Below are 25653 nucleotides of genomic sequence, written 5' to 3'. Positions count from 1 at the left end.
AGCATCCAAAGACCTGTTAGAAGGATCCGGTCCCGTCTATTTTTGACAGTTTTCATGTGGCTCATACTTAACACGTGTGTTTGCATTGACATAGCTGAAGTCTCTTTTTTTAACGTGTGCTATTGCTCATCTCCGTAGGTTCATCAAGGCGTATAAGAAGTTTGGTCTCCCTCTTGAACGGTAAGCTTAGCAAAAGTTCCTGTTGCCTCTTTTAATATGTGGCAGTTTGTTTTTTTGCTACTATTTTCATGGAAGGTCGGGCACCTTTTGACAGCCTGACTTGTAGACATTAATGTAGTCACATGCTCCGTATGACTTAGAACCAGGAGAACATATTGTAGAATAACTGTGATTTCCTGCGGGGAGCATCGTGATGAGTGAAGAAGGCTGGAGAAAGGAGAGTGGGCACTAAAGAAGCGGACAAGAGCTGTATTTTTAAAAAAATATATTTTATTGATGTTTTACAGAGAGGAAGGGAGAGGGATAGAGAGTTAGAAATATCGATGAGAGAGAAACATTGATCAGCTGCCTCCTGCACACCCCCTACTGGGGATGTGCCCGCAACCAAGGTACATGCCCTTGACCGGAATCGAACCCGGGACCCTTCAGTCCGCAGGCCGACGCTCTATCCACTGAGCCAAACCGGTTTCGGCAAGACCTGTATTTTTAAAATATGTTTTTATTGATGTCAGAGAGGAGAGAGAAACATCAATGATGAGAGAGAATCACTGATCACCTGCCTCCTGCACGCCCCACACTGAGGATCGAGCCCACAACCCAGGCATGTGCCCTGACCTTGATCTTCTGGGTCATAGTTCGATGCTCAACCACAGAGCCACACCGGCTGGGCCACCATTGTCTCTGAAATTACTTTATGGACTATGCCAAGGCACAGTTGTTCTGATGGAACATGAGTAACTTGGCGCTCAGTCAGTGTCGCAGGGTTCTTGTGGATGAAGGAACGCAGGGAAAAGTGTCCTGTGGGAGCCGGCCTATGGGAGACCCGTGGTGTTTCATGTGACGGGAGGAAGGTGGGCGCAGGGCCCTGACGTGTCCCGCGTTTGTCTGTCCCAGGCTCGAGTGCATAGCGCGCGACGCGGAGCTGGTGGATAAGTCGGTGGCGGATCTGAAGCGCCTGGGCGAGCTGATTCACAACAGCTGTGTGTCCGCCATGCAGGAGTATGAGGAGCAGCTCAAAGAAAACGCCAGCGAGGGTGAGTCCCCAGGCGGCCCCAGTGATCCTCCCAGGCCCGGCACCTGCCGACCGCACCGGGGTTCCTGTTGCTCCCGGGCTGTTCTTAGAAGAGGAGCCTCAGGGTTGGATGATGACTTGCGTCATCCCGCACATGTGAAGTGCTTCGCTCCGTGCCTGGCCTGCAGTGCTCACTACTATCGTCAATGAAGAAGTATCTGTGCTGTGGGATTTCCTTTTCAAGGATGTTATTAAAGTAATACAATTTAAAAATATATATATTTTATTGATTTTTTTACAGAGAGGGAGAGAGAGAAGGAGAGAGAGTTAGAAACATCGATGAGAGAAATATCCATCAGCTGTCTACACCCCCTACTGGGGATGTGCCTGCAACCAAGGTACATGCCCTTGACCGGAATCGAACCTGGGACCCTTGAGTCCGTAGGCCGACGCTCTATCCACTGAGCCAAACCGGTTAGGGCTAAAGTAATACAATTTTAAAAGTATCTTAAATAGAGTTAAGTATTTTCGGATGTAATTACTTTTATGTGTGTGTAAAACTTTAGTACCTTGAATGATTTGGGCAGTGATCCAAATGGGTGCTGCTATAGCACCCAGAATACATCTCAAAGGAAACCTTAAGCCCAGTACTTGTCTGTACTCCCCGAATATAAAGGGGATTCACTGTAACTTTCCCCCTTGTACCTATGTGATTTCATAGGTATTTTATATTTGTGATACACTTGGAGTTTTTCCTGGTCTACCCAGTTTTATTTTTCCTGTGTGGCTACTATATGTCTCAGCACCATTTGTTAAAATGGTTCATCTTTTCTCCACTGCCTGATTTTCTTTTTTCTAAGAACTTCATAATGTGATGGATATAGTAGTACTAGTGTCCTGTTAGTGGACATTTGCTTTCCAATTTATTGCTCTACAGCGTTGTGATAAATAATCCTGTGTATGTACCCCATTTCTCACCATCCCGTCTGACCAGCATTGAATGGGAAGCTCTGTTTTCTCTTAGTCTCAGCAACATAATATTTTCAATTTTTTTCTTTTTTCCTGACCCGATAGGGTAAAAGTGGCGCATGTATATGTGTTTAATTTGCATTTCTGTTATCACGAGTGAGGTTGAGTATTTTCCGTACGTTTAGGAGCCTCTGGAATTTCCTTGTTTGTGAATTGTCTTGATCCAGAGAGGTTAATAGCTAAAAGCGAGAGGGGAGAAGGCGAAGTGTGTGCAGATTTGGGAATGAGCCCCAGGTTTCTGGTTTTCAGAGCAGGGCCTGTCCCATTGACCACCCCTGTTCCAACTCCCCTCAGTGTTGTTGGGAAGAGCATTTTGTAAATGAAATTCTAGTGGATTACTAAAGAATCCCCATGCAGTTGTCTGTAATCATAGTGTCAGTTCATCGACTTACACACTTAAAAAAAGTGTGAGACCTTTCCTAACACTCAGCCATCTTTCCTCTGATGAATAAGTGTCCTTCTCATTGATTTATTTCAACTTTGGTTAGAGTTGGCTGGATTTTATTCTTCCAGGGGTGTTTTAATTTGAAACAAGGGATGACATCTTTTGTTCATCTCAAATGTGTTAGGTATAAACTTGATCTCATATTTTTTTTTAATAGAGATAATCTCTAAAGCACTTAAATAACTTTGTTAATAGAATAGTTAGAAAAACAAAAGAAAATTCTTTAGTGCTATTTCCTTCAGAATCTCCTTTTGTTAATGTTATGAATTTTGGAACCAAAGCATAAAACAAGTAGGAAGATTAAAATACAATTGTAGACACTAGTGTAACTGAGAGTCTTTTTGCCTTATAGGTTGTATCTTTGATTAACAATAAGACAGAGAGAGATTGAGGGAGTCGGCATGCAGGGATGGGCACCTGTCTCCTGTGGAACTTGAGCAAATTCTTATTTAACTTGCCCTTTAGGGAAAGGACCAGGAAAAAAGAGAGGCCCAACAATCAAGATCTCAGGGGTGCAGGTGAATGTGAAATCCATTATCCAACACGAAGAGGAGTTTGAGATGCTGCATAAATCCATCCCTGTGGACCCCGAAGAAAAAAAAAAGTGAGTGTGTTATGTGCGCATGCTCGGGTGGCTGAGCCGCAGAAAGGTAGACTTGAAGCTAGTTATGTGTAGTTACATAGTGTTTTCGTTGTCTTCTCTTCCTTATTTTTATTTTTATTGATTTCAGAGAGGAAGGAAGAGGGGAGAGAGATAGAAACATCAGTGATGAGAGAGAGAATCATTGATGGGCTGCCTCCTGCACACCCCCTCCTGGGGATGGAGCCTGCAACCCGGGCATGTGCCCTGGCCGGGAATCGAACCGTGACCTCCTGGTTCATAGGTCAATGCCCAACCACTGAGCCACACTGGCTGGGCTCATTGTCGTTTCTTTTTTTCCTTTTCTTTTTCTTTTCAGTCTGTAGTGAGTTTCTTTCTGCGATGTCGTTTCTTTATCGCAGCAGAATACTTTGTGTCCATCTTCATATGTGTCCATTTCCAAATCAGAAAGGGCCCCCCCACCTCTGATGTCCTCCTCTCTTTGAAACCCCTGCAGGTACTGCTTAACCTGCCGTGTCAAAGCTGCGCATTTCGATGTGGAGTGGGGAGTGGAGGATGATTCTCGCCTCCTGCTGGGGATTTACGAGCACGGCTATGGAAACTGGGAGCTCATTAAAACGGATCCGGAGCTGAAGTTAACTGACAAAGTAAGTAACTCTGTAAGTAGCGCTGGAGATTTCTAGAAGATTTCTTGCGTAACATTTTTACATTCATTATGTATTTTTAACTATTTTCCGGAGGGGTGGGGTGGGGATCAACTTGGAAATTATCACAGCAGCAAATTCCTGGGATTTCTTTATCCTTGGAAATGGTGTACCATCTCTAGTGGACTGTGACACTGTGTCATGGACGAAGGTGATAGCCAGGTAAAAATTTTGGGGGAATTATAAGAGAAATCTTAAGGTTCTGGTTTTTATTCTAGGTCAGTCTCATTGCAACAAATACCAGGGTCAGGTTCTTAATAATAAAAGCATCGCTCCGCCTTAGCTGCTGGCCCTTTGTTGCCATTGTATTGGAAACCACCACATTTCACTTCTATACCCAAAGGCAGAGTGAGCCACCTTGGTGTTTTTTGTAATGGAATTAAACATTGGCCGTACTTCTCCCACAAAATCGAGCCTCCCACCCTATCCGTCGCAAAGCGGGCTCCCAGGCAGTCAGGCCGTGCTCAGTCGTAAGCAGGGGGAGCTGACTGGCTCCAGTTCATTAGGATGTGCCCACGTGGTGCTCCTGGCCGGGCTTCTCCTGGCACGTCGAGCAATGCTCATCCCACACGCAGCGTCCCGAGCGGGTGACAGCACCCTGCCGTTAGCGCAGACCAAATCCATGGTGGCCTGAGAGGTCCCACCGTGGTCGCAGGGACAGCTCCTGTCCGGGCCTAGCTCCGTGCTCTCCGGCAATGCTCTAAGAAGCATTTTCAATCTAAAACGAAGCTTTAACCTAGCTCCAGGGATTCCCTGCTCCTGGAAGGAGGAAATCCGCGACGGCTGGGATGTTCTAGCAGATGAAGCCAACAAGCCCCTCCTACCTGAGTTGTTCTACCCTGTTAACAGCACAGGTAGGAGCCAGTGGGAGAGCTGGATTTCTCATCCCATTTTGTCAAACGAGAACGGCTCATGAGGGATTGGCAGTGACTGGGAGCCATGGACATGAGATAGGAGCTGAGGCTGTGTCTGTATTCCGGGCGGGCGGGGAGGGAGAGGACTGCTCAGTTCTCTGTCGTCTCCGTCGACCCTGATCCACTAACCGGGACGCGGGTGGTGGCGGGTCTCCCTTTGCTGTTGAAGATCCTGCCCACGGAGACGGACAAGAAGCCTCAGGGGAAGCAGCTGCAGACCCGCGCCGACTACCTGCTGAAGCTGCTCAGGAAGAGCCTGGAGAAGAAGGGGGCCGTGGCGGGCGGGGAAGAGGTGAGTGCGGCCGCCGCTGGCTGGGCGGCCTTCCGGGCTCTGGGGCTCCAGCCCTGCAGGTTAGGGAGGGCAGGCGCCCCCTGCGGCCGCCGCCCAGATGGAACCTCTCTGGTCAGGCGCTGCTTTTTTCCTTTTTTTTTCAAATAAGTTCTTACTGATTTCAGAGAGAGGAAAGGAGAGAGGGATAGAAACATCAATGATGAGAATCACGGATCGGCTGCCTCTTGCACGCCCCCTACTGGGGATGGAGCCTGCAACCGGGCATGTGCCCTGACTGGGAATTGAACTGTGACCTCCTGGTTCCTAGGTTGACGCTCAAACACTGAGCCATACGGCCTGGGTTCAGGTGCTGCTTTTGAGGTCCGAGTAGTGATGGTTGGTTGGTAATACTGGAAGTGTTCATTTAATGACTGACCTAAGCGTCTTGGCAACTTTCTTACAATATGGCCTCAAGAGAGTCCTCATCGCTCTCAGTGCCAGCTGGTTCTGCTGTTTCTTTTTTTTTTTTTTTTTAAATTTGAAACTACAGCCTTTTCTTTCTTTTTAAAAAAAATACATTTTATTGATTTTTTACAGAGAGGAAGAGAGAGGGATAGAGAGGTAGAAACATCGATGAGAGAGAAACATCGACCAGCTGCCTCCTGCACACCCCCTACCAGGGATGTGCCCGCAACCAATGTACATGCCCTTGACCGGAATCGAACCCGGGACCCTTGAGTCCGCAGGCCGACGCTCTATCCACGGAGCCAAACTGGTTTCGGCTCTGCTGTTTCTTTATGCCGCTGCCTGGATTTTGGAACATTCCAGTAACTCTGAATACCGCCGGGTTTGCCTGTAGTTACTCCTAACTCCGGGCTGCTTGTAGTAATAACGGGCCCAGGGATAAAATGGGTCATTGGGATCCACAGTTAATTCAACAGTGGGACTTCAGCTAGGATTGCCTTACCTGCTCAGCGAAAAAGACCAAGTGAGTTATTAGTGACTCGTCTGAGCTGTATCTCCTCTCCTTTCCCCAACTTTTCATTTCAATGCAGACCTAGAAAGATGGCAGGCACAGCTGGAAGAGGATAAGTTACATCCGGTCCTAGCAGCCTGTGTGTGTGTGTGTGTGTGTGTGTGTGTGTGTGTGTGTGCTCCTAGAGCTACGTCGTTCCTGTTAACTTCCCAGTCTTACAAACAAAATGAGTTTTAGGGGAAAAAGTTATCCTAATCCCATGCCTTGTCCTTTTTCATGTAATAGTATCACATAAGCAGTGTCAGGCTCCAGGTAATATGTTGAGTGTATACTGTCAGTTACGCTCTAGAGAGAGATTAAGAACATGTTTATACTCGCGTTAGATTTGATTGAGTAGATAAACACCTTTTCCTTATTTTTAGATACTGTGTGCTTCTGGGTGTTTTTTTTTTTTTTTAATTTTTTTTATTGATTTCAGAGAGGAAAGGAGAGGGAGAGAGATAGAAACATTGATGAGAGAGAATCATTGATTGGTCGCCTCCTGCACGCCCCCTACTGGGGATCGAGCCTGCAGTCATGGCATATGGTCCGACTGGGAATCGAACCGTGACCTCAAGGTTCATAGGTCAACGACCCTCAACCACTGAGCCATCTGACCGGGTCCTGTTTTTTTTTTTTTTTTTTTAACGTTACTATTCTTGTCTTTTGTGAATTATCTTTTACATAAGGTGTTTTTCCTTCGTTTGAATTACATCTTTAGGATGAATTCCTAAAAATGGACTCTGTAGGTTCAAGGCTCCGGGTGTTTCTGTGGCGTAGGCGTGTGTGAGGCCTCCAGCGATGCTGCCTTCCCCCCCCCCTCGAGTTCCTCCTTTGCCTCATGCGGCTGCTGCTGTTCCAGAGCGTCATGGTGGTGTTCGGCCGAGCCTGGGAGGGGCTCGGTCTGCAGTGTCATCCTCTCTCTCCGCCTGCAGGCCAAGTTAAAGAAGCGGAAGCCGCGCGTCAAGAAGGAGAACAAAGCGCCCAGGCTGAAAGACGAGCGTGGGCTCGACTTCTCGTCCCCCAGACACTCCGACAACCCCTCCGAGGAGGGGGAGGTGAAGGTGAGGCCGCCGCTCCCCGCAGGGCTGGTCCTGGCTGCGCTCGCCGTGCCGGGCGGCACAGAGCCGTTCAGATCGTGTTTGGTGTACACGTGGGGCAGATCAGGTCGAATACGTATGTCTTGGCCTCACCTGGGAGGGAATGTCGTTGTTCCTTTACGTCAGCGGCTGCACACTCACCGATAATGGACGTGACTGGGGAGAGCCCAGGAGGTCTCAATGCTGAGTGGCAGCCGGCACTCAGACTCACTGTTGGGGCGATAGGCAGTGGTGGGGGCATAACCAGGAGCTCCAGCTCAGTGAGCTGCTGGGCCAAACGAAACTCACTGTGGGTCAGGTTTGGCCCAAGGCTGCCACTTTGTAACCTCTGGGCTAAGCCAAGTGGGAAGGAAACCAGCATCCTTGAGTGAGTGGCAGCGTTCCGGGATTTTATTTTGTCTCTCTTTGAAATTCTGCTTTGCGATTAGCTCCAAGACGGTGAGCAGTGGGTCCGGGACTAGATGGATTTGAGTCCTGCAAACACGGATTCAAATACAGAGCTCTCACACATCACAAACTGACAGCTTTCTAACCTCGGCTCCTCGGTTTTGTCTGTCTGTGAAATGGGAATGATGATGCCCGTGTTGAAGGGTTGCAGTGAGAATTAGAGAGACCATAGACGTGAAGCCCCTGCTGGCTCACCTGGGCATCCCCAGAGTTTGCGTGTCGGTGCCATGGTGAGCCACGGGGGGCAGTGCTGCCTTCTCCAGGAAGTGAGTGAGTGCATAGAAAGCGTGCGGCCTTATCCCATAGCCCTGCTTGTCTTCTAGGATGATGGCTTAGAAAAAAGTCCGATGAAAAAGAAACAGAAGAAGAAGGAGAACAAGGAAAACAAGGAGAAACAGATGGGTTCTAGGAAAGACAAAGACGGGGACAAGGAAAGGAAGAAGTCGAAAGACAAGAAGGAGAAGGTACCTGTGTCATTTTACTTACCGAGCTACCCCGTAGCCTCGGACGTTCCCGTCTGGGATTTAGAAATAGAACGGGGTTAGGGCCCTGAAATCACCATCTTTTTAAGGGTCCATCCGAGAAGGAAGGGGCGGGGCTGCCAGCGTGAGGCCTGCACCTCTCCCTGCAGGGAGAAGGGAGCGTGAAGGTTTGGGCAGTTCTCGCATACAGAAGGCCTTTGCTTGCAGCTTTTTTACATGTTTCAGAGGGGAAATTTGAGTGAGATACACAGGTGAGAGAAATATGCATTTACAGGGAGCTGCTGGAGATACTTTTCACATTCAGGATATAGAAGAGCACAATCCACAGATGAATTTGAATATTTCAAGGGTTCAGGATTCAACCCAAATACCATCAAGAGTTAAGCTTTTGGAATAGAATTGGGCGAAAAGCCCTGCTATTATATAACCTTCCCTGTGGGGGTTTATGAAACTCATTCCCAGCCACAGAGTTCTGGTACAGGGTTGCATGTACGCTTGCTGACTGCTAATGAAGTTACTATGCAATTAGTCCCTAGTCATCATTAAAACATACAAGTAGATGCTATAATTCTACCATGCAGTCATAGCCCTAGTAGATTTCTTGTGAGTACCTTTGGAACTTCTGTGCATGTAAGAACAGCGATAAAATATACATCAGACCAGACTGAGAGCTGTTTCTCCCCACTTAGCAATATATCGCACACAACATTCCAAGTGAATAAGGAACATTTTTAATAGATAAGATTCTGTCTGGTTATAACAGCTTGGAAACAGTTTACGTCTCCCCACTCAAAATGGCTTCCCAATTTCTAATGTCGTAAACCATCCTGTGACGGATGGCTTTGTGTTTATGCTTCCAGAGGTACCTTGTTTTAAAAAGTGAAATATTTCAAGAATAAAAGAATAAAGGACGATTTTAAAAACATCCGTATATTCACTACCCAGATATTATAGCTTCTTTTGCTACATATTATATAATCACAAACAAAGCATAGTATTGTTTAGTGTTTTTAAATGTCCACACGTGCTATTTTATATGTATTTATCTATATATATCTCCACCCTTCGGCAGCCTTTCGTGGACAAATGCGATTGATCCTTTTGGATTTGTGCAGATTCAATCATTTACAATATTTTCACTAATAAAAATATCTAGATCAAAGTGGATATTCATTTATAAGCTGTGAATAAGAGTTGCTACATGTTACTGTACCAGATCTCTGCCAAGTTACACTCTTAGCCCCTTGATGACATTTTTGTGCCTTTTATGGACGAGGGAGCAGAAGCCAAAATAGCATTGATGAATCTGAAGTTAAAATTAGGCACGTTTGGAGACAGAAAAGGGAATGATATGTGATGAAGCTATTAATCGTGATTTCCCAGAGGACTTTATTTTACTTTAAAAAAAATATATATTTTTATTGATTTCAGAGAGGAAGGGAGAGAGAGCATTAATGATAAGAGAGAATCATTGATCGGCTGCCTCCGGCATGCCCCACACCGGATTGAGCCCGCAAACCAGGCATGTGCCCTGAGCAGGAATCGAACCGTGACCTCCTGGTTCATAGGTCGACGCTCAACCACTGCGCCACGCCGGCCGGGCTGTTGTATTTTTTTATAGACTGAGTCCATCCCAGTTCCCTGTGTAGTGCTGAGACATAAGTAGGAAGTCCAGACTGCAAGGCACGCGTGCACACGTGACAGTGACTCCTTGTAACTCTTCCTTAAAAGCCTAAAAGTGGTGATGCCAAATCTTCGAATAAAGCCAAGCGATCTCAGGGTCCCGTGCACATCACGGCAGGAAGTGAGCCTGTCCCCATTGGCGAGGACGAGGACGATGATCTGGACCAGGAGACGTTCAGCATTGTAAGTCCTGACACGGATCCGCTGCCATGAAGCTCTGTCCCATCTGCAGGTTTTATTTTTATTTATTTACTTATTTTTTTTTAACATCTTTGTATTGATTTCAGAGAGGAAGGGAAAGGGAGTTAGAAACATCAATGATGAGAGAGAATCATCAATCAGCTGCCTCCTGCACGCCCCCCACTGGGGAGCGAGCCCACAACCCGGACATGTGCCCTGACCGGGAATGGAGCTGTGACCTCCTGGTTCATAGGTTGACGCTCAACCACTGAGCCATGCAGTCCAAGCTGATCTGCAGGTTTTAAAGCTCAGAACATAAAATTGAAGCCCCCGCTGTCCCTCACCCTAAACCCATGCCTTTCCTGTGGTCCCTTCCCAGAAGTGACCACGATTCTAGATTCGATGATCATCCTCTCGGAGGATTTTAGACTTCTACTACTTATGTCTCTAAAGACCGAAATAGTTCCCATAAGCAGCCAGGCGTTCTCTGTATGCTTTCTGTGTATTTTTACCACAATAATTATATGACGTAGGCAATTAGCTCCATTTTACATGTTAAAGAATAAGGTGGGGAGAGTTAAGGGGCTTGTCCGGGGTCACAGAGCTACGATGTGGAGTAGAGATTTGACCCGGGCAGTTTGGCGCAAGAGTCTGTGTCCTGGTCCATCCTCCCACACAGCCTACGTGTGTCCATGACAGCATGTAAGATTACTCTCCACATTGGGAAGTGTTATGTAAGTGCCACACTGCGTGCATTCGGTAACTGCTTTTTTCCCTTTGCTCTGCGTTACGTTTTCCACAGTTTTATTCTTTTCTCCTATTGACGGACATTGAGGTTTTCACAGATGTGAAAGCTACGCGTAGGCGGTGGTGAAATTGTAAATATTTTCTTGTGCCCCATGTAAGAGCTTCTCTAGAGTGCTCGGCTTGAGCAGGAGCTGGGAGTGGCATTGGGCACGCGCGCCCGGCACTTGGTCAGATGTCGTAGAATTACTCTTCGAGGCCATTGTAGACGTTTGCGCTCCTGGCGGGAGTGTGAGTTCAGATCCCTTTCCCAGTCTCAGAAAGACTTGGTGATTTCTGACTTGGTAATTTTTGCTACTCTTCGAAGGGTATGAAATAGTGCCCGGTGTTGTAATTGATGATTTATTTTCATATTTATTGGGCATTTGTGTTTCCAAATGAATTGCCTGTTTGGGGTAATTTTTCTTTCCTTACCTTTTCTGTAGGAATTCTTTGTACATTCATAATACTAATTTTTTATCTGTCAGTCCTTACAAGTATCTTCCAGTTTTTGGTATATTTTAAATGCTGTCCTTTTTGTAAATTGAAGTACGACACTGAACAATAAAGAGGTTGTAAGTGTATATACGGCTGTGGGAATTGCCACAAAGTGATGGACGGTGAACAAGTAGGACGCTCATTGTTCTGCAGGGTCATGATCCTGTCACCTGCCTTATGGTTCATTGTACCAGAGACTCAGGGGCTGACAACCATGTCCTACAGCTTTTGTGATCATTTCCTCCTAAGTTCTTGGTTTTATCTTTACGATGCTCCTTGTTTTTGGATATTGGACTCTGGAAGTGGTCCCTAAGGTTATCTTTGATGGCTTGGTAAGCCTCAGCTGTCTAGTCTCTTTAATTTGTTTTCTGTTGTTCCTGTTAGACACTTCCTCAGATGCTCTGCAGCCCTAGTTGTCAGCTCACATTTAAGAGTGGAGACTAACCCTCCCATTGGGTGTGCTGAGCATGTGGGCGGGGCTTGATGGACTCCAAGCGTGTTCATTGGTGGCTGATGTGGCTGGGCTGCTTCCTGGGAGACTTCAGTGGGTATCAGCATCCTTTGGTTCTTCCTCTTGGGTGGTCAGCTTTTATGGAGAAAAACCTCTCCGTCTCGGGACTGGAGGGTGAAGGCCTGGCTTTCTTCCTCCTGGAAAGTGAGAGGCAGAAGCCTGGGCCGGGCTGACCAGTTGCAGATGCTCAGGTCATTCTGCTCTCTGAGTAACCTTGCCCCTCAGCTCCGCTCGCAGGGCTCAGGTCAGAGGCTGGCTTTCATCGTCTCAGAGCACAGACTTCCCTCTGTTTTGCTGGGTGGTGGTGGAGACCTGGGTGTCCATCATTGTCTGGTATCTCTTTGTTGTTGTTAATCCTCACCCGGGGATATTTTCCGTTGATTTTTAGAGAGAAACATCCATTGGTTGCCTCCTGCACACACCCCGATTGGGGGGTGGGGTGGGGCGCACAGATTGAATCTGCAATCCAGGTACGTGCCCTGGACCGGAATTGAACCCAGGACCTTCAGTCCTCGGGCCAACGCTCTATCCACTGAGGCAAACCGGCTAGGTCAGTGGTCGGCAAACTCATTAGTCAACAGTACGATTGAAATTTCTTTTGAGGGCCAATTTTTTAAAACTTAAACTATATAGGTAGGTACACTGTTATTAACTTAATTAGGGTACTCCCAAGCTGGCCTTTGCTAAAAACTCAAGGGGCCAAAGAGCCGCATGTGGCTCACAAGCCGCAGTTTGCCAGCCACTGGGCTAGGGCAGTCGTTAAAGAACCAGTTTTACTTTTAGCCCTCGCCCCTCCGTCTGCAGACACAGAGCTGGCCTCGGGCATTTTGGGATGTAAATGATGGGTCCTCAGCTCTCTCCGGGGGTAGGAAATACTGACTGGTGTTGTAATTGATAATTTATTTTCCTGTTTGTTGGGCATTCATGTTTCCAGTGAATTGCCTGTTCCTGTTCTTTGCCTGTTTGGGGTAGTTTTGTCTTTCACTGTTTTGTTGCTATTTACACTCCCATTTCCCTGTCTTTGTGGGCTTATCTCTTTTGTGAGGCAATCCCTTTACTGTCATTTTAGCAGATGTAGGAATGGGGAGAAAAAGACTCTTGTGTTCAGTTTACCGTCTTTATCTGGAAGCATCAAACTCCCTTAATTTCTTTAAACAAAAATACATTTTATTGATATTTTACAGAGAGGAAGGGAGATGGATAGAGAGTTAGAAACATCGATGAGAGAGAAACATCAATCAGCTGCCTCCTGCACACCCCCTACTGGGGATGTACCTGCAAGCAAGGTACATGCCCTTGACTGGAATCGAACCTGGGCCAACGCTCTATCCACTGAGCCTAACCAGTCAGGGACCTCCCTTAATTTCTTAAAAGCCTAAAGGACCTCTGAATATTTTACCCTGCACTTCCAGCTAGTTTGCGATGGGCGGTTTTCAGGCTAGACCTGTAATTTTCCTTCTCATTTGATCTTCACAAAGGCCTTATGGGATTCTCAGGCCCCTCTGGCAGAGGAGGAAACAGCAGCATTTTCAGAGACCAAGTAAGGAGTCCGAGTCCTGGCTCCAGGCCAAGCATGTCAAACTCGCAGCCGGCGGGCCGCACGCCTCGTTTAAATAAACGGCGGGCCGCGAGTTTGACACGCTTGCTCCAGGCGGTGGTGCTGGGATGTGCACCTCAGGTGTTTCCGACCTTGGCATCGTCCCACCGGCCTTGCCCTCCTCTCTCGTGATCACGGGGCACGCACGGGGTGGGCTGGGCGCGCTCTGGGCACTCGGGGCACAGGCAGCCAAGGGGGACACGTCCCGGCTGCAGGGGTTTCACGTCCCCGCCCTGCTGGCTGTTGCAGTGTAAGGAGAGGATGAGGCCCGTGAAGAAGGCGCTGAAGCAGCTGGACAAGCCCGACAAGGGGCTCAGCGTGCAGGAGCAGCTGGAGCACACGCGGAACTGCCTGCTGAAAATCGGAGACCGCATCGCCGAGTGCCTTAAAGCCTACTCCGACCAGGAGCACATCAAGCTGTGGAGGAGGTACAGCGGGCCTCCCGTTGCCCGGTTCGATTTGATAGAATGTGTGTGTGTGTGTGTGTGTGTGTGTGTGTGTGTGTGTATGTGTACACATGTGTGCGTGTACGTGTGTATATGTGTGCACACGCGCATTGCTTTGTTTTTGTCTTGTAAAGGTGACATATCCACCCAATGAAATATTTTTTTCCCCAACAAAAGCCCTTTTTTGGCAACATGCCTATAGGCTTCAGTTTTACTTTCCTGAAATAATCCATTCCACTGGGACCCGTCTTTTGAATCGGTTGGATGACATCATTAATTAATTAACTTTAAAAAATAGATACTTTTTTCCCCCTCATTTTTTATTAAGGTATTATATATGTACATATTTTACCATTGCCCCCCACCCCACCCCAAACATGCCCTCACCCCCCAGAGTTTTGTGTCCATTGCTTATGCTTATATGTATGCATACAAGTCCTTCGGTTGATCTCTTACCTCCCCCACCTCTCCCTAACCTTCCCGCTGTAATTTGACCTTCTGTTTGATGCTTTACTGTCTCTGTAAAAAATAGATACTTTTTTCACGTTTTTATTGATTTCAGAGAGGGAGGGAGAGGGAGAGGGAGATAGAAACATTAACGATGAGACAGAATCATTGACCGGCTGGCTGCCTCCCGCAGGCCCCCTCCTGGGGATCGAGCCCGCGACCCGGGCATGTGCCACGCACAGATACCCGACTGCGTGTGGGTCCTGAGCTGGGGCATGGCGGGGTCCAGAGTGCGGAAGGTGGAGGAAGACGGGACCCGAGTGCTGGGTGCCAGTGCGATACTTAGACAGAACCCTGGCTCCAGACTCAGATGCCTGTGACAGTAGCGTGTAAAGATGTGGTACTGAGGCCAAGACCTGAAGAATTGCTCTCTGCCACTTGATGTCTCCACTTGGGCAATATTCCACAGCAACGTTCAGTAGCTTGCCATCAGTCAAAAGAGACGAAGAAGTTATTCTGTAAATTCTGTAACTCACCAGCACTGCTGTTGTCTTTTTAGGAACCTATGGATTTTCGTTTCCAAGTTTACAGAATTTGATGCTCGGAAGTTGCACAAGTTGTACAAGATGGCGCATAAGAAAAGGTCGCAAGAAGAGGAGGTAAAAGACACATATGATCCCGGTTCGTTCAGACAGGCAACACCGGTTCCACAGGAAAAGCCCTTCCTCCCTTGCTGTTTTCCCCGGGAGGGGACCCTAGGTCCGTGGTTGCTGGTGTTAGAGGGCCGCTGGGTCGCTGCCCTCCCTGTGCGGAGGGGGGCGCAGGTCAGGATGGGGCAGCAGCCCCTCGGCCGCCCTGCCTTGTCCTGTGGCCCCTTTCTCCTGGGAGCGGTGCAGTTAATCAGCACGCTCCGCTGGGATCCGCCTAAAGGCCCGGTGAGGAAATGCCAGGACATTTATTGGCTCTTTCATACAGAGTTCTTCTGTCCTGAGCTCATGGAGTCACCAGGCTCGCTTGCTCGCTCTCTTTCTTTCTTTTTTAACCCTTTGCACTCGCTTGCTTTTTTCTCAATTCCTTTATTCTGCTCGGGATTTAATTTTTTAAATACCCCAGATTTTCCAAAGCGCGGCAGTAGAGTAAAAAACTGGAGTTTCTTTTCATACAAACTTACTTATTTGGATTTTTTTGTATTTCAAATTATTGATACATTCAATACAATTCGACATACAAGCTGCTACCGATGCTAACCGTGTCGAGTCACACTCGACATCCGAGTGCAAAAGGTTAAAAAATAGGTTTTTATTGATTTCAGAGAGGAAGGGAGAGAGGGGGAGAGAGAGAAACGTCAGCGATGAGAGAAAAATCACTGATCAGCCCCCTCCTGCACACCCCCGACTGGGGATGGAGCCCGCGACCCAGGCATGTGCCCTGACCGGGAATCGAACAGTGACCTCCTGGTTCCTAGGTCGACGCTCAGCCACTGCGCCACTGCGGCCTGGCTGGGCCTTTTCTTTCATGTGCACTTGTCTGGTTGTAGCTTACAAACAGGGATGACGGGATTGTGGGCAGGGAACGCCTTTTCTGTGCTTCTCTGGGCCATGTGAACGTGGTGTCCCAACAGCTCACGTACAGAGCAAACATGAGAAGGTGCCCATGACTTGGCCCGTGTGCAGGGCAGTGCCCTTGTGCAGACATGTCCACGTGCGGGTCTGCTAAGGGGGCACGCGGGCCAGCCTGGGAGGTCACCGCCTCCTCTGCTAACACGCCCGCCCCTGGAAGGTTCCACGTCCCTTGTCCTCTGCCGTGACCTCCGCCCCCGGTCAAGGCCGGCACAGGGCAGGTGCTCAGCGGTGCTGGTTGCATGCGCCTGTCCTCCGCCCAGCACTGTGTGGAGCTGGGGGGCAGCACCCTGAAGTAGCTGCTCATTTAATGGTCACGGGAGAAGGTGGTGTGTGATGTACAGCAAACACAGCCGCGACGCACTGACGTTGCTGAGCGTTAGTGTGAATGTTGGCAGGATAGGAAGTCTCCGGCAGAAAGGGCGGGAAGGAATGGAATCGTGGGGAAAGAGCGGAAGTCGGGTCGCGCATTGGAAGCTGGACACGTGATGTGGGTGTCGGAAGTTAGTGTCCGTTGAGGAACAGAAGCAGTGACCCTGTGGGCGGGGTAACCATTGCCACAGCCTTTCTGCGGAAGACTCACTAAGATCTATCCAAGACTACAACACGCAGGTTTCCCGGTCAGAATTTAGTTTACGGCGATAACGAAGGATGCAAACTTGTTTGTGGTGGATGACTTGAATGCTCAGCAGTAAGAAATAAATCACGATACAGCCATATTGGGGAGTATTATTCAACCGTAATCATAACATTGTGGAAATAAGTATTCACGTGAGACTTTCATAATATATTAAGTGAAAAATAATACCAAACAATATTTTATTTGATATACGTGTGTGTGTGTGTGTGTGTGTGTGTGTGTGTGTGTGTATAAAATATATTTTTATTGATTTCAGAGAGAAAGGGAGAGGAAGAGAGAGAGATACATCAATGATGAGAGAATCATTGATCGGCTGCCTCCTGCACGCCCCCCACTGGAATTGGGGGCCCGCAGCCCTTGACCGGAATTGGACACCAGTCCAATTGGGACCCCAGTCCGCAGGCCAATGCTCTATCCACTGAGCCAGACCAGCCAGGGCTACATATATATTAAAAACACAAAATGGCTTAGAAAGACATGGAGCAAATTGTTTACATATTTTTTTTGTTGGTGAGTCTTTAAGTCACTTCACATTTCTTTCTTACTGCCTTTTCTGACGTTTTGATGGCGAAGATTTTGCTTGTGTGGTGAAGTGGTGTTAGGCCCACATTGAGATGTCTAGTTTGATGCCTTCGGAAGAGGAGCTAGTTTCCCCTGGACTGGTTGGGGCTGGTGCTTAGTTAGCCCAAGGAAGTCCGTGGTTTCACACGGAAGAGGAGTGTCTGAGCACGCTGACAGCCCCCGCACCCGTCCATGGCCCGTGCAGTGACAGGTAGCAGCCCACACACGTGTTTTTGCGGGTTCTTGTCAGTGCAGTTGGCCTAGACCAGGGGGTGGGGAATGTCTGGCCCGCGGGCCGTATAAGGCCCGTAAAATCATTTGGTTTAGCTCTGTCAAGGCATCAGGGGCGAGTTAATGAAATGTTTGACCAAACAGAGCCGGCTGATTTTTAAGTTGGTAATTCTGTATGGCCCGAGAGTGATGTTATAAATATCCAAATGGCCCCTGGCAGAGAAAAGGTTCCCCGCCCCTGGCCTAGTCGGTCAGAGCAGCAGGTGAGCTCGGAGCTGTCCCTGTGGGAGCTCAGGGGAATGGGTGAGCTCGTTGTGGGAAGAAGGTAGTAGATAGCAGGTCAGAAGCCAGCAAGGGCCAGAGGGGAGCCTGAAGGTGGTGACCTTGACGCCGTTCTTGGGCAGCCAGCCTGGGACTGAGTCTCTGGTGTCCTTTTTTTTCTCCAGGAGCAAAAGAAGAAAGATGATGTGATGGGTGGTAAGAAGCCATTTCGACCAGAGGCCTCGGGCTCAAGCCGGGACTCTCTGCTGTCCCAGCCCCACACCCCGCACAGCCTTCACCCTCAGAAGTCTCACATGCCCTCCTCCCACGGCCCGCAGACGCACGGGCACCCGCGAGACAGCTACAGCCACCCCAACAAGAGACACTTCAGTAACGCAGGTAGGTCATGAGCGGGACCTGTTAGCAGAGGCGACAATAGAGCAGTCGTTTATGTTCCAGAGACAGCGGGGAGGCTTTTGTGCTGTATTTTTAAAAAGTGTTTTTATTGATTTTTAGAGAGAGAAGAAGGGAGCGGGAGAGAGAGAGAGAGAAACATCAACGATGAGAGAGAACTATTGATCAGCTGCCTCCTGCACGCCCCCCCTACCGGGTTTCGAGCCCACAACCCAGAAATGTGCCCTTGACCGGGAATCTAACCGTGACCTCCTGGTTTCTGGGTGGACATTCAGCCACTGAGTCACGCTGGCTGGGCTGTAGCCTTGACCATCATTTTATTGTCCTCTTTTTTTTCCTGAATGAGATCATGAAATAAAAGATCCGGAAGGATGTTCTTTCTGTTTTAATTTGTGTGCGTGGGGCTGGCCACATGCAATAAAAGGATGTTCTTTCAACTTTGACGAGAACATAGACCCCAAAGTAAGCAAAGGGCAAATGATAGACTGAGAGAAACAGTTTACGTTATACATGACAGTTAAATGATTAAAAAACTGTTGCTGTTGAAAGAGCCCTAGTAAACTGATAAAATGGGATGACCTGATAGGAAAATGGAGCAGTGTTCATTTTTTTCGGTACGTAGTAGTGATAGATATTAATGCATCGGTGGGAACACATTTCAGGTGTCAGATAAATTGAGGATGTTCTGCAGCTGTGCACGAATGCTGGCAACTGAGCAAGCTGTGACCGTTGTTTAAACGTGGAATGTTAAGCTTAGGTTTAAAGAGTAAAGCTGGACTGATCTTTTGTTATTTGCTTTAAAAAAAGGAAAGAAAAAGAAAAATGGGCCAAGGGTAGGAATACGGAATTCATACGGAAGAGGAAATTCAAAGGGCCCATAGGGCAAGAAGACCAACATTGCTACCAGGGAATGTCAATTGAAGCAACAATAAGCTAACTGATTTTCTTCACCCAGATGAGCAAAAATTAAAATGCGATATACACACAAATTGCTGTGTGTAAATGGCTACAGTCTTTCCAGAGAATAATCTGAAATACTTAAATCTGTCTCTGGGAGTCTGTCCTGTGGTAATAAAAGCACACATGTACGAGTTCCAGCCTTCGAATGGCAAACATCTGGAAATAACTTGGATGTCCATTAACAGGAGAAAGGTTAGATGAGTAATAGGACGTCTCTACTCTGTTATTACCAGTTAAAAAAGAATGAATTGGCTTTACGGAATTAAAAAATGAGGGGAAAAAGTAGCAACACACATAACATGAACTTCACCATTTTAAATGACCAATTTAGTGGCATTTAGTGCATTCATCATATTGTGCAACCAGTTACTTTTATTTAGTTCCAAAACATTCCCATGATCCCCAAGTGGAAATCCCATACCTATTAAGTTTCTCCCATCTCCCCTCCTCTCAGCCCCGGTAGACACCCATCTGTCTTCTGTCTCCCAGGATTTATGTATTCTGGACCCTTCTATGTGGAAACATGCAGTATGTGTCTGAATTCTCTCACTTGGCAAAATATTTTCAAGGTTCATCCATGTTGTAACGTGTCAATATTCAATTCCTCTTGGTGGCTGAATAGTGTTCCGTTGTGTGGATGCACCACAATTTGTTTATCAGTTTTGTTTTTATTTTTGGCTGTTTGTGAAAAACACTGCTGTGGAAATTTGTGTGCCAGTATGTGAATGCCTATTTTCAGTTCCTTTAGGTGCATATCTGGGAGTGGAATTGCTGGGCCGTGTGGTAGTTGGGTGTTAAACTTTCTAAGGAACCACCCACCTCTGTTTTCCGTGGGGAGTTTTGAATACTGTGCTTGTGCAAGCATGGGGAGAGATACGGAAGCTTACACACCACAGCCGTTGCTCTGCGGTGTGTGTTTCTCCAGCCGTGTCCTTAGCCTGAGCTCAGGGGCACAGGGCTGGCTCCCCAGTGGCTGCAGAAGTCAGCCCCTCCCTCTGTGAGGTTCTCTGCTCTTTGGAATCTTATTCCTTCTAGTCCTGATCATAGCTTTGGCGGCTCTTTGATGTCTTTAAACAGGTTCTTTTTTTGTTTATCTGGCCTTTTTTTAAAAAATAGTATATTTTTATTGATTTTGGAGAAGAATGGAGAGGGGGAGAGAGATAGAAACATCAATGATGAGAGAGAATCATTGATCGCCTGCCTCCTGCCTGCCCCCAGCTGGGGATCGAGCCCACAACCCGGGCGTGTGCCCTGACCGGGAATCGAACCGTGACCTCCTGGTTCATAGGTCGATGCTCAACCACTGAGCCACGCCGGCCGGGCTAATGTTTTGCTTTTTGAGTGACATCTCATTTTAATGCTCTGACCCAGATTGGAAGGTAAGCAGGTGGACAATAAGAAGCAACAGTTAAGATTTCAGAAGGATGTCTGTTTAATGGGAGTGAAACTTGGTCATCCTTCGCAGTCAGGAGACCTTGCTTGCTTGTCCTGCAGAGCGAGGAGACTGGCAGCGGGAAAGGAAGTTCACCTACGGCGGTGGCAACAGCAACCCGCCCTGGGGCAGCGACAGGCACCACCAGTACGAGCAGCACTGGTACAAGGACCACCACTACGGGGACCGGCGGCACGTGGACAGCCACCGTTCCGGCTACCGACCCAACAACCTGTCCAGAAAGAGGCCCTACGACCAGTACAGCGACCGCGACCACCGGGGACACAGGGACTATTACGACAGGTGTGCCGAGGGCCTGGGACACCGAGCTGGCTTCTGCCAGGAGCCGCGCTGTTTGTAAGGGGGGAGAGACGGGCGACACACGCACGCATGCGTTTATCTCCTCGTGTGCCCAGACGTGGGCCCAAGAGTGAGCAAGCGTCCGTGCCATCGGGCATCTTCGCAGGGCTGGGAGGGATCACGGTGTAGGCAGCTGGTGCCGTGCTGGCTGGGCGGTTGGTAGATAGGAGAGACTTCTGAGTTTTTCTTGAGGCTGAGGAAGAGGTGGGTGGGGCTGGTGATGCTTGATTTGGGCCCTGAATCGGCAGCTAAGCAGGGCGATGGCTGAGGCGTCCCGGGCCCAGGCCCAGGATGGGCCCCCAGAGGAACAGAGCGGACAGTTGGGAGGCCTCCAGGGCCAGGTGACAGGGTTACGTTTCCTTCTCTGGCTCGGAAGGAGCCCTGTGGCCCTCTGGTTGCCTCCCGTGTGCACTCTGAACGGTGTGCACTGAGGACTCAGGGAGGCCCTGCGGAGCCCTGAGCTCCTGCGTGCGGAACTCTGGTTTGCCTCCAGCCTGCGAGCTCCAGCTGCCGCGGTTCTGCTCGCACCCAGGCTCGCGGCTCAGGACGTCTGCTGGGCTGTGGTCTCCCCTTCCCCGCGTGAGGCCTGGGAACGGCCGCAGCACTGAGCCGGGCGGGGACAGGCTCATCGCACGAGCTCCCCATTCCGCAGGAACCACCGGTGTTTGCTGCCGTACATCTGACCTGGTGTCTTGAAAACCTGTGTTGTATACGTTTCGTCTCTTTCTGGCTGTTTCCGGCAGGAGGGTCAGTCTAGCCCCCAGCCCCCCACCTTGACGGGAGCCTGAAGTCACCATCCACCTCTTTATCCTCCTCTCTTCTTACAGAGGTGAAATTCACACCGCCTCAATTAACTATTTCATTTTATTTATTTTAAACATTTTTGTCAATTTCAGAGAGAGGAAGGGAGAGGGAAATACAGAAACATCGATGATGAGAGAGAATCATGGATCGGCGGCCTCCTGCACACCCCACACTGGGGATCGAGCCTGCAACCCGGGCATGTGCCCTGACTGGGAATCCAACTGTGACCTCCTGGTTCATAGGTTGACGCTCAAACACTGAGCCACACCGGCCAGACTAAATTACCTATTTTAAAATGAACAGTTCAATGACATTTGTACAACCACCACCTCTATCAAGTTCCAAAGCACTGTCATCACCCCAGAGAAAACCCCATAACCACTACGCAGTCAGTCACCATTCTGCCTTCTCCTGGCTCCTGGCAGCTACCAGTGTATATTCATTCTTTGGAATTTATTCTGGATATTTTGCATAAATGGAATCAGGCAAAATGTGGCCTCCTGTGACTGCCTTCTTTGAACACTTAGCATATAGAGGCTCATCCGCATATATCTACATACTAGTGGCTCAGTGCACGAAATTCATGCACTGGGGGGAGGGGTGTCCCTCAGCCCAGCCTGCACCCTCTTCAATCTGGGTCCCCTTGGGGGATGTCCGACTGCCGGTTTAGGTGGGATAGGGCCTAAACTGGCAGTCGGACATCCCTCTTGCAATCCGGGGCTGCTGGCTCCTAACTGCTCACCTGCCTTCCTGAGCAGAGCAGTTAGGGGTGATCTTGGCAAAAGATCACCTCTTTATCTTCCTCTCTTCTTACAGAGGTGAAATCACCCCTAACTGCTCTGCCTGCTGGCCTGATCGCCCCTAACTGCTCTGCCTGCTGGCCTGATCGCCCCCAACTGCCTCCCCCCCCCACCGCTGGCCTGCTCACCCCCAACTGGCCCCCCCTGCCGGCCTGCTCGCCCTCAACTCACCCCCCCCCTGCCGGCCTGATCACCCCCAAAAGCCCTCCCCTCCTGGCCTGATTGCCCCTAACCACCTCTGCCTCAGCTCAGCCACCATGGCTTTGTTCGGAAGGATGTCTGGAAGGTCTCCCGGTCTAATTAGCATATTATCCTTTTATTAGTATAGATATCAGACTTCATTCCGTTTTATGGTGAACAACATCCCGTTGCACTTAGGTGCCGCCTTTTGTTCATCCATTCGCCCGTTGGGGGCATTGGGTTGCTTCCACCTTTCAGCTGCTGTGAACCTGGCAGTGGACCTGTTGGTCAGGCGGTGCTTCTGTGCTTAACTTTTTAGGAGCCACCTAACTCCTTTCCACAGAGGCCGAGCCACGTTGCATTCCTACCAGCAGTGTATGAGAGTTCTAATTCCTCTCGTCTTCACCAGTACTAGTTTCCGGGGTTTTAAAAAAGGCAGCCATCCTGGTGGGTGTGAGCAGTATCTCATTGTGGTTTTGATTTGCATTTCTCTTACCGATTCACGTTCATTAAGGATGGTGAGCATCATCTCTTCGTGTGCTTTAGGGAGATGCTTACCAAAGTCTTTCGCCCGTTTTTGAATTTGATTGTCTTTTTGTTGTTGATCTGTAACAATTCTCTTTTACTAGGATAACAAGCAGTTTACCATGGTCCTATGTAAAAAAATTACTATTTTTTGCGTTGAGCCCATTTAAATAATATATTTTTATTGATTTTTTTAGAGAGAGAGCAAGGGAGAGGGAGAGAGAAAGAGAATCATCGATGTGAGGGCGGAACATCGATTGGCTGCCTCCCACACTCCTCCTTATGGGGGATCAAGCCCGCCACCCGGGCATGTGTCCTGACTGACTGGGAATTGAACCAATTTGTAAAATAATTAACCCTTCACCTGTAGTTGGATATTGAGGTGGATTGTAGCTTTTGCTGTTGCTCAGAAGTTCCAGAATCATTTCTGTGGCTCTTTCTCCTGGGCTGGGCCGCGGCGTATGAAAATGCGTGGAGATGGTGCGGGTTTTCCGCAGGGAGTAGGCGTGTGCAGAGCCATCAGTGATTCAAGTGCTGCTGTGTCGTGGCTGCTTCATGAGGCTTGTGTCATTTCAGAGGATGTGTTTTGCCAAGAAGTATAAAATAGCTCTTTGTGGTGACTTTTAAAATATATATATATTTTTTATTGCTTTCAGAGAGGAAAGGAGAGGGAGTGAGAGAAATATCAATGATGGGAGATAATCATTGGTCGGCTGCCTCCTGCTGGGAATCGAGCCTGCAGGTGCCCTGACGGGGAATCGAACCGTGACCTCCTGGTTCATAGGTTGACGCTCAACCCCTGAGCCAGGCCGGGGGGCGGTTACTTTTGCTTTTGATTCCTGGTGATGTGAGCACTTGCTGTGAGTCCTTTGGAAGTGAGCGCCTGAGGAGGAGCCCCGGACAAGGAAGGGGGTGGGGGGCGGGGGTAGGGGGTACCTGGCCGTGCCTCCAGCTGATCCTGCGTCTCTGTTTCAGGCACCACCACGACTCCAAGCGGAGGCGGTCCGATGAGTTCAGGCCTCAGAACTACCACCAGCAGGATTTCCGCCGGATGTCCGATCACCGCCCCCCGATGGGCTACCACGGCCAGGGACCCTCAGACCATTACCGCTCTTTCCACACAGACAAATTGGGGGACTACAAACAGCCCCTGCCCCCGCTGCACCCCGCCGTCTCGGATCCTCGCTCGCCCCCTTCTCAGAAATCGCCTCACGACTCCAAGTCCCCCCTGGATCACAGGTCTCCTCTGGAGCGATCCCTAGAACAGAAAAACAACCCAGATTATAACTGGAATGTTCGGAAAACATAGAGGACAGCCCGGAAGGAAGGGGAGCAAGAGTCATCCCGCACCCGGAGGATTGTGGTCTGATCCAGCGGGAGCCGGTTACCTAGACCAGTAAGTGGAGATTCTGGACACGCTGCTGCCGCCAGCTCGCCGGCTGAGGGGCGCCTCCGGGAGTGGGGGCTCGGTCTGGTCGCCCCTCCTGCTTGAGGCACCCCACCCGTTCCAGCCTGCTCTGGCCTCCCCCCGAGGGGTGCTCGGAGGAAGAGTGACTTCTGTGTACCCCCAGGGAGGGAGGAAGGGGTCTTAGGCGCGATTGTTTCATTGTCGGGGTCGCTGCCCAGGCCTTGGCACGGGGTCAGGGGAGGAAGGTGCGTGAGGGCCGCCAGGCCTGCTGGACCGTGCGTGTGCGGGTCACGGTGACAGACGATGCTGCTGATGGGAGTGGGGCCGGGAGTCGAGCGGGTGGGGTCTCGCATCACAGGACTTGAAGGGGGGAGCAGGTGCACCCCGTGAATGTGTTCTGGGGACCGGTGAGACCCTGGGCCTCTTTATGTGACACCTGCACACGTTGCAGGGGGTGGGGGGACAGAGAGGGGAGCAGCTCCCCGTGGCCCCTTCCCCACAAACACTAATTTTCCCACGCTGTCTGTACATTTCAAAGCTGTGGCCTCCGGGCCGGCTGGGCCCGGGGGCGAGGTCGGCGCGGCTGCCCTGAGGGCCGGGGCCGGGGAAGGTGTGGGTCTGGCTGGGGTGGGAGTGGGCAGGTTGGGGGCGTGTGGCCGGGAACGAGTCCCTGTGCATTTCTGATTCCTGGGACAGGAAGTAAAACTGCGGGGCCCGGTGGTGGGGGTTGGGGGAGCAGAGGCAGGCCTGCTGGTGGGGGAGGGGTGCCCGTGCAGGTGGGAGCGGGTTCCCCGGGGCGGGGGTGGCAGTGCCAGCAAGTGGGGGAGCGTTCAGTGTTGTGCTCGGTCAGCATCGGCCGATGGCATTTCAGTTCGACAGTCACAGCTCCCGATACCGTGTGTGTGTGGGGAGGGCCAGGCGAGAAGTAGGTTGTTACCTGTGTCACCATTGGAACGGAATCGGTTTCTTTTAGAGTGAGATCAGCTAAGTACAGGCCGAGCCATTTCTTCCCAGATCAGGCGACTGAGCCGCGGGCAGTGCGCGAGGGGGCTGGGAGGCAGGTGTCATGTCAGTGTCGGCTCAGCAGGCTCCTGTCGTGTCCCCAGCCGGGCC

General features: G+C 49.6%; 1 protein-coding gene across 1 annotated transcript in view; it reads left to right on the top strand.

The window, feature by feature from the left end:
* CHD2 (chromodomain helicase DNA binding protein 2) overlaps positions 1–25149 on the top strand; it is an 86842-nt gene extending 61693 nt beyond the window's left edge. The window contains exons 27-39 of the mRNA XM_008156467.3: positions 139–180; positions 1075–1214; positions 3132–3270; positions 3764–3914; positions 5055–5177; positions 7107–7235; positions 8042–8182; positions 9932–10066; positions 13702–13880; positions 14905–15004; positions 17843–18056; positions 20526–20766; positions 24108–25149. Coding sequence (XP_008154689.2) covers positions 139–180; positions 1075–1214; positions 3132–3270; positions 3764–3914; positions 5055–5177; positions 7107–7235; positions 8042–8182; positions 9932–10066; positions 13702–13880; positions 14905–15004; positions 17843–18056; positions 20526–20766; positions 24108–24441 — 2068 coding nt within the window. The 3' untranslated portion in view covers positions 24442–25149. The remainder of the gene's footprint in view (positions 1–138; positions 181–1074; positions 1215–3131; positions 3271–3763; positions 3915–5054; positions 5178–7106; positions 7236–8041; positions 8183–9931; positions 10067–13701; positions 13881–14904; positions 15005–17842; positions 18057–20525; positions 20767–24107) is intronic.
* The last annotated feature ends 504 nt before the right edge of the window (positions 25150–25653 follow it).

The sequence above is a fragment of the Eptesicus fuscus genome, chromosome 25 (genome assembly GCF_027574615.1).
Source record: "Eptesicus fuscus isolate TK198812 chromosome 25, DD_ASM_mEF_20220401, whole genome shotgun sequence".
NCBI classification, from domain to species: Eukaryota; Metazoa; Chordata; class Mammalia; order Chiroptera; family Vespertilionidae; genus Eptesicus; species Eptesicus fuscus.
The sequence above is the reverse complement of the archived record's forward strand: the minus strand, read 5'-3'. Positions and strand labels throughout refer to the sequence as shown.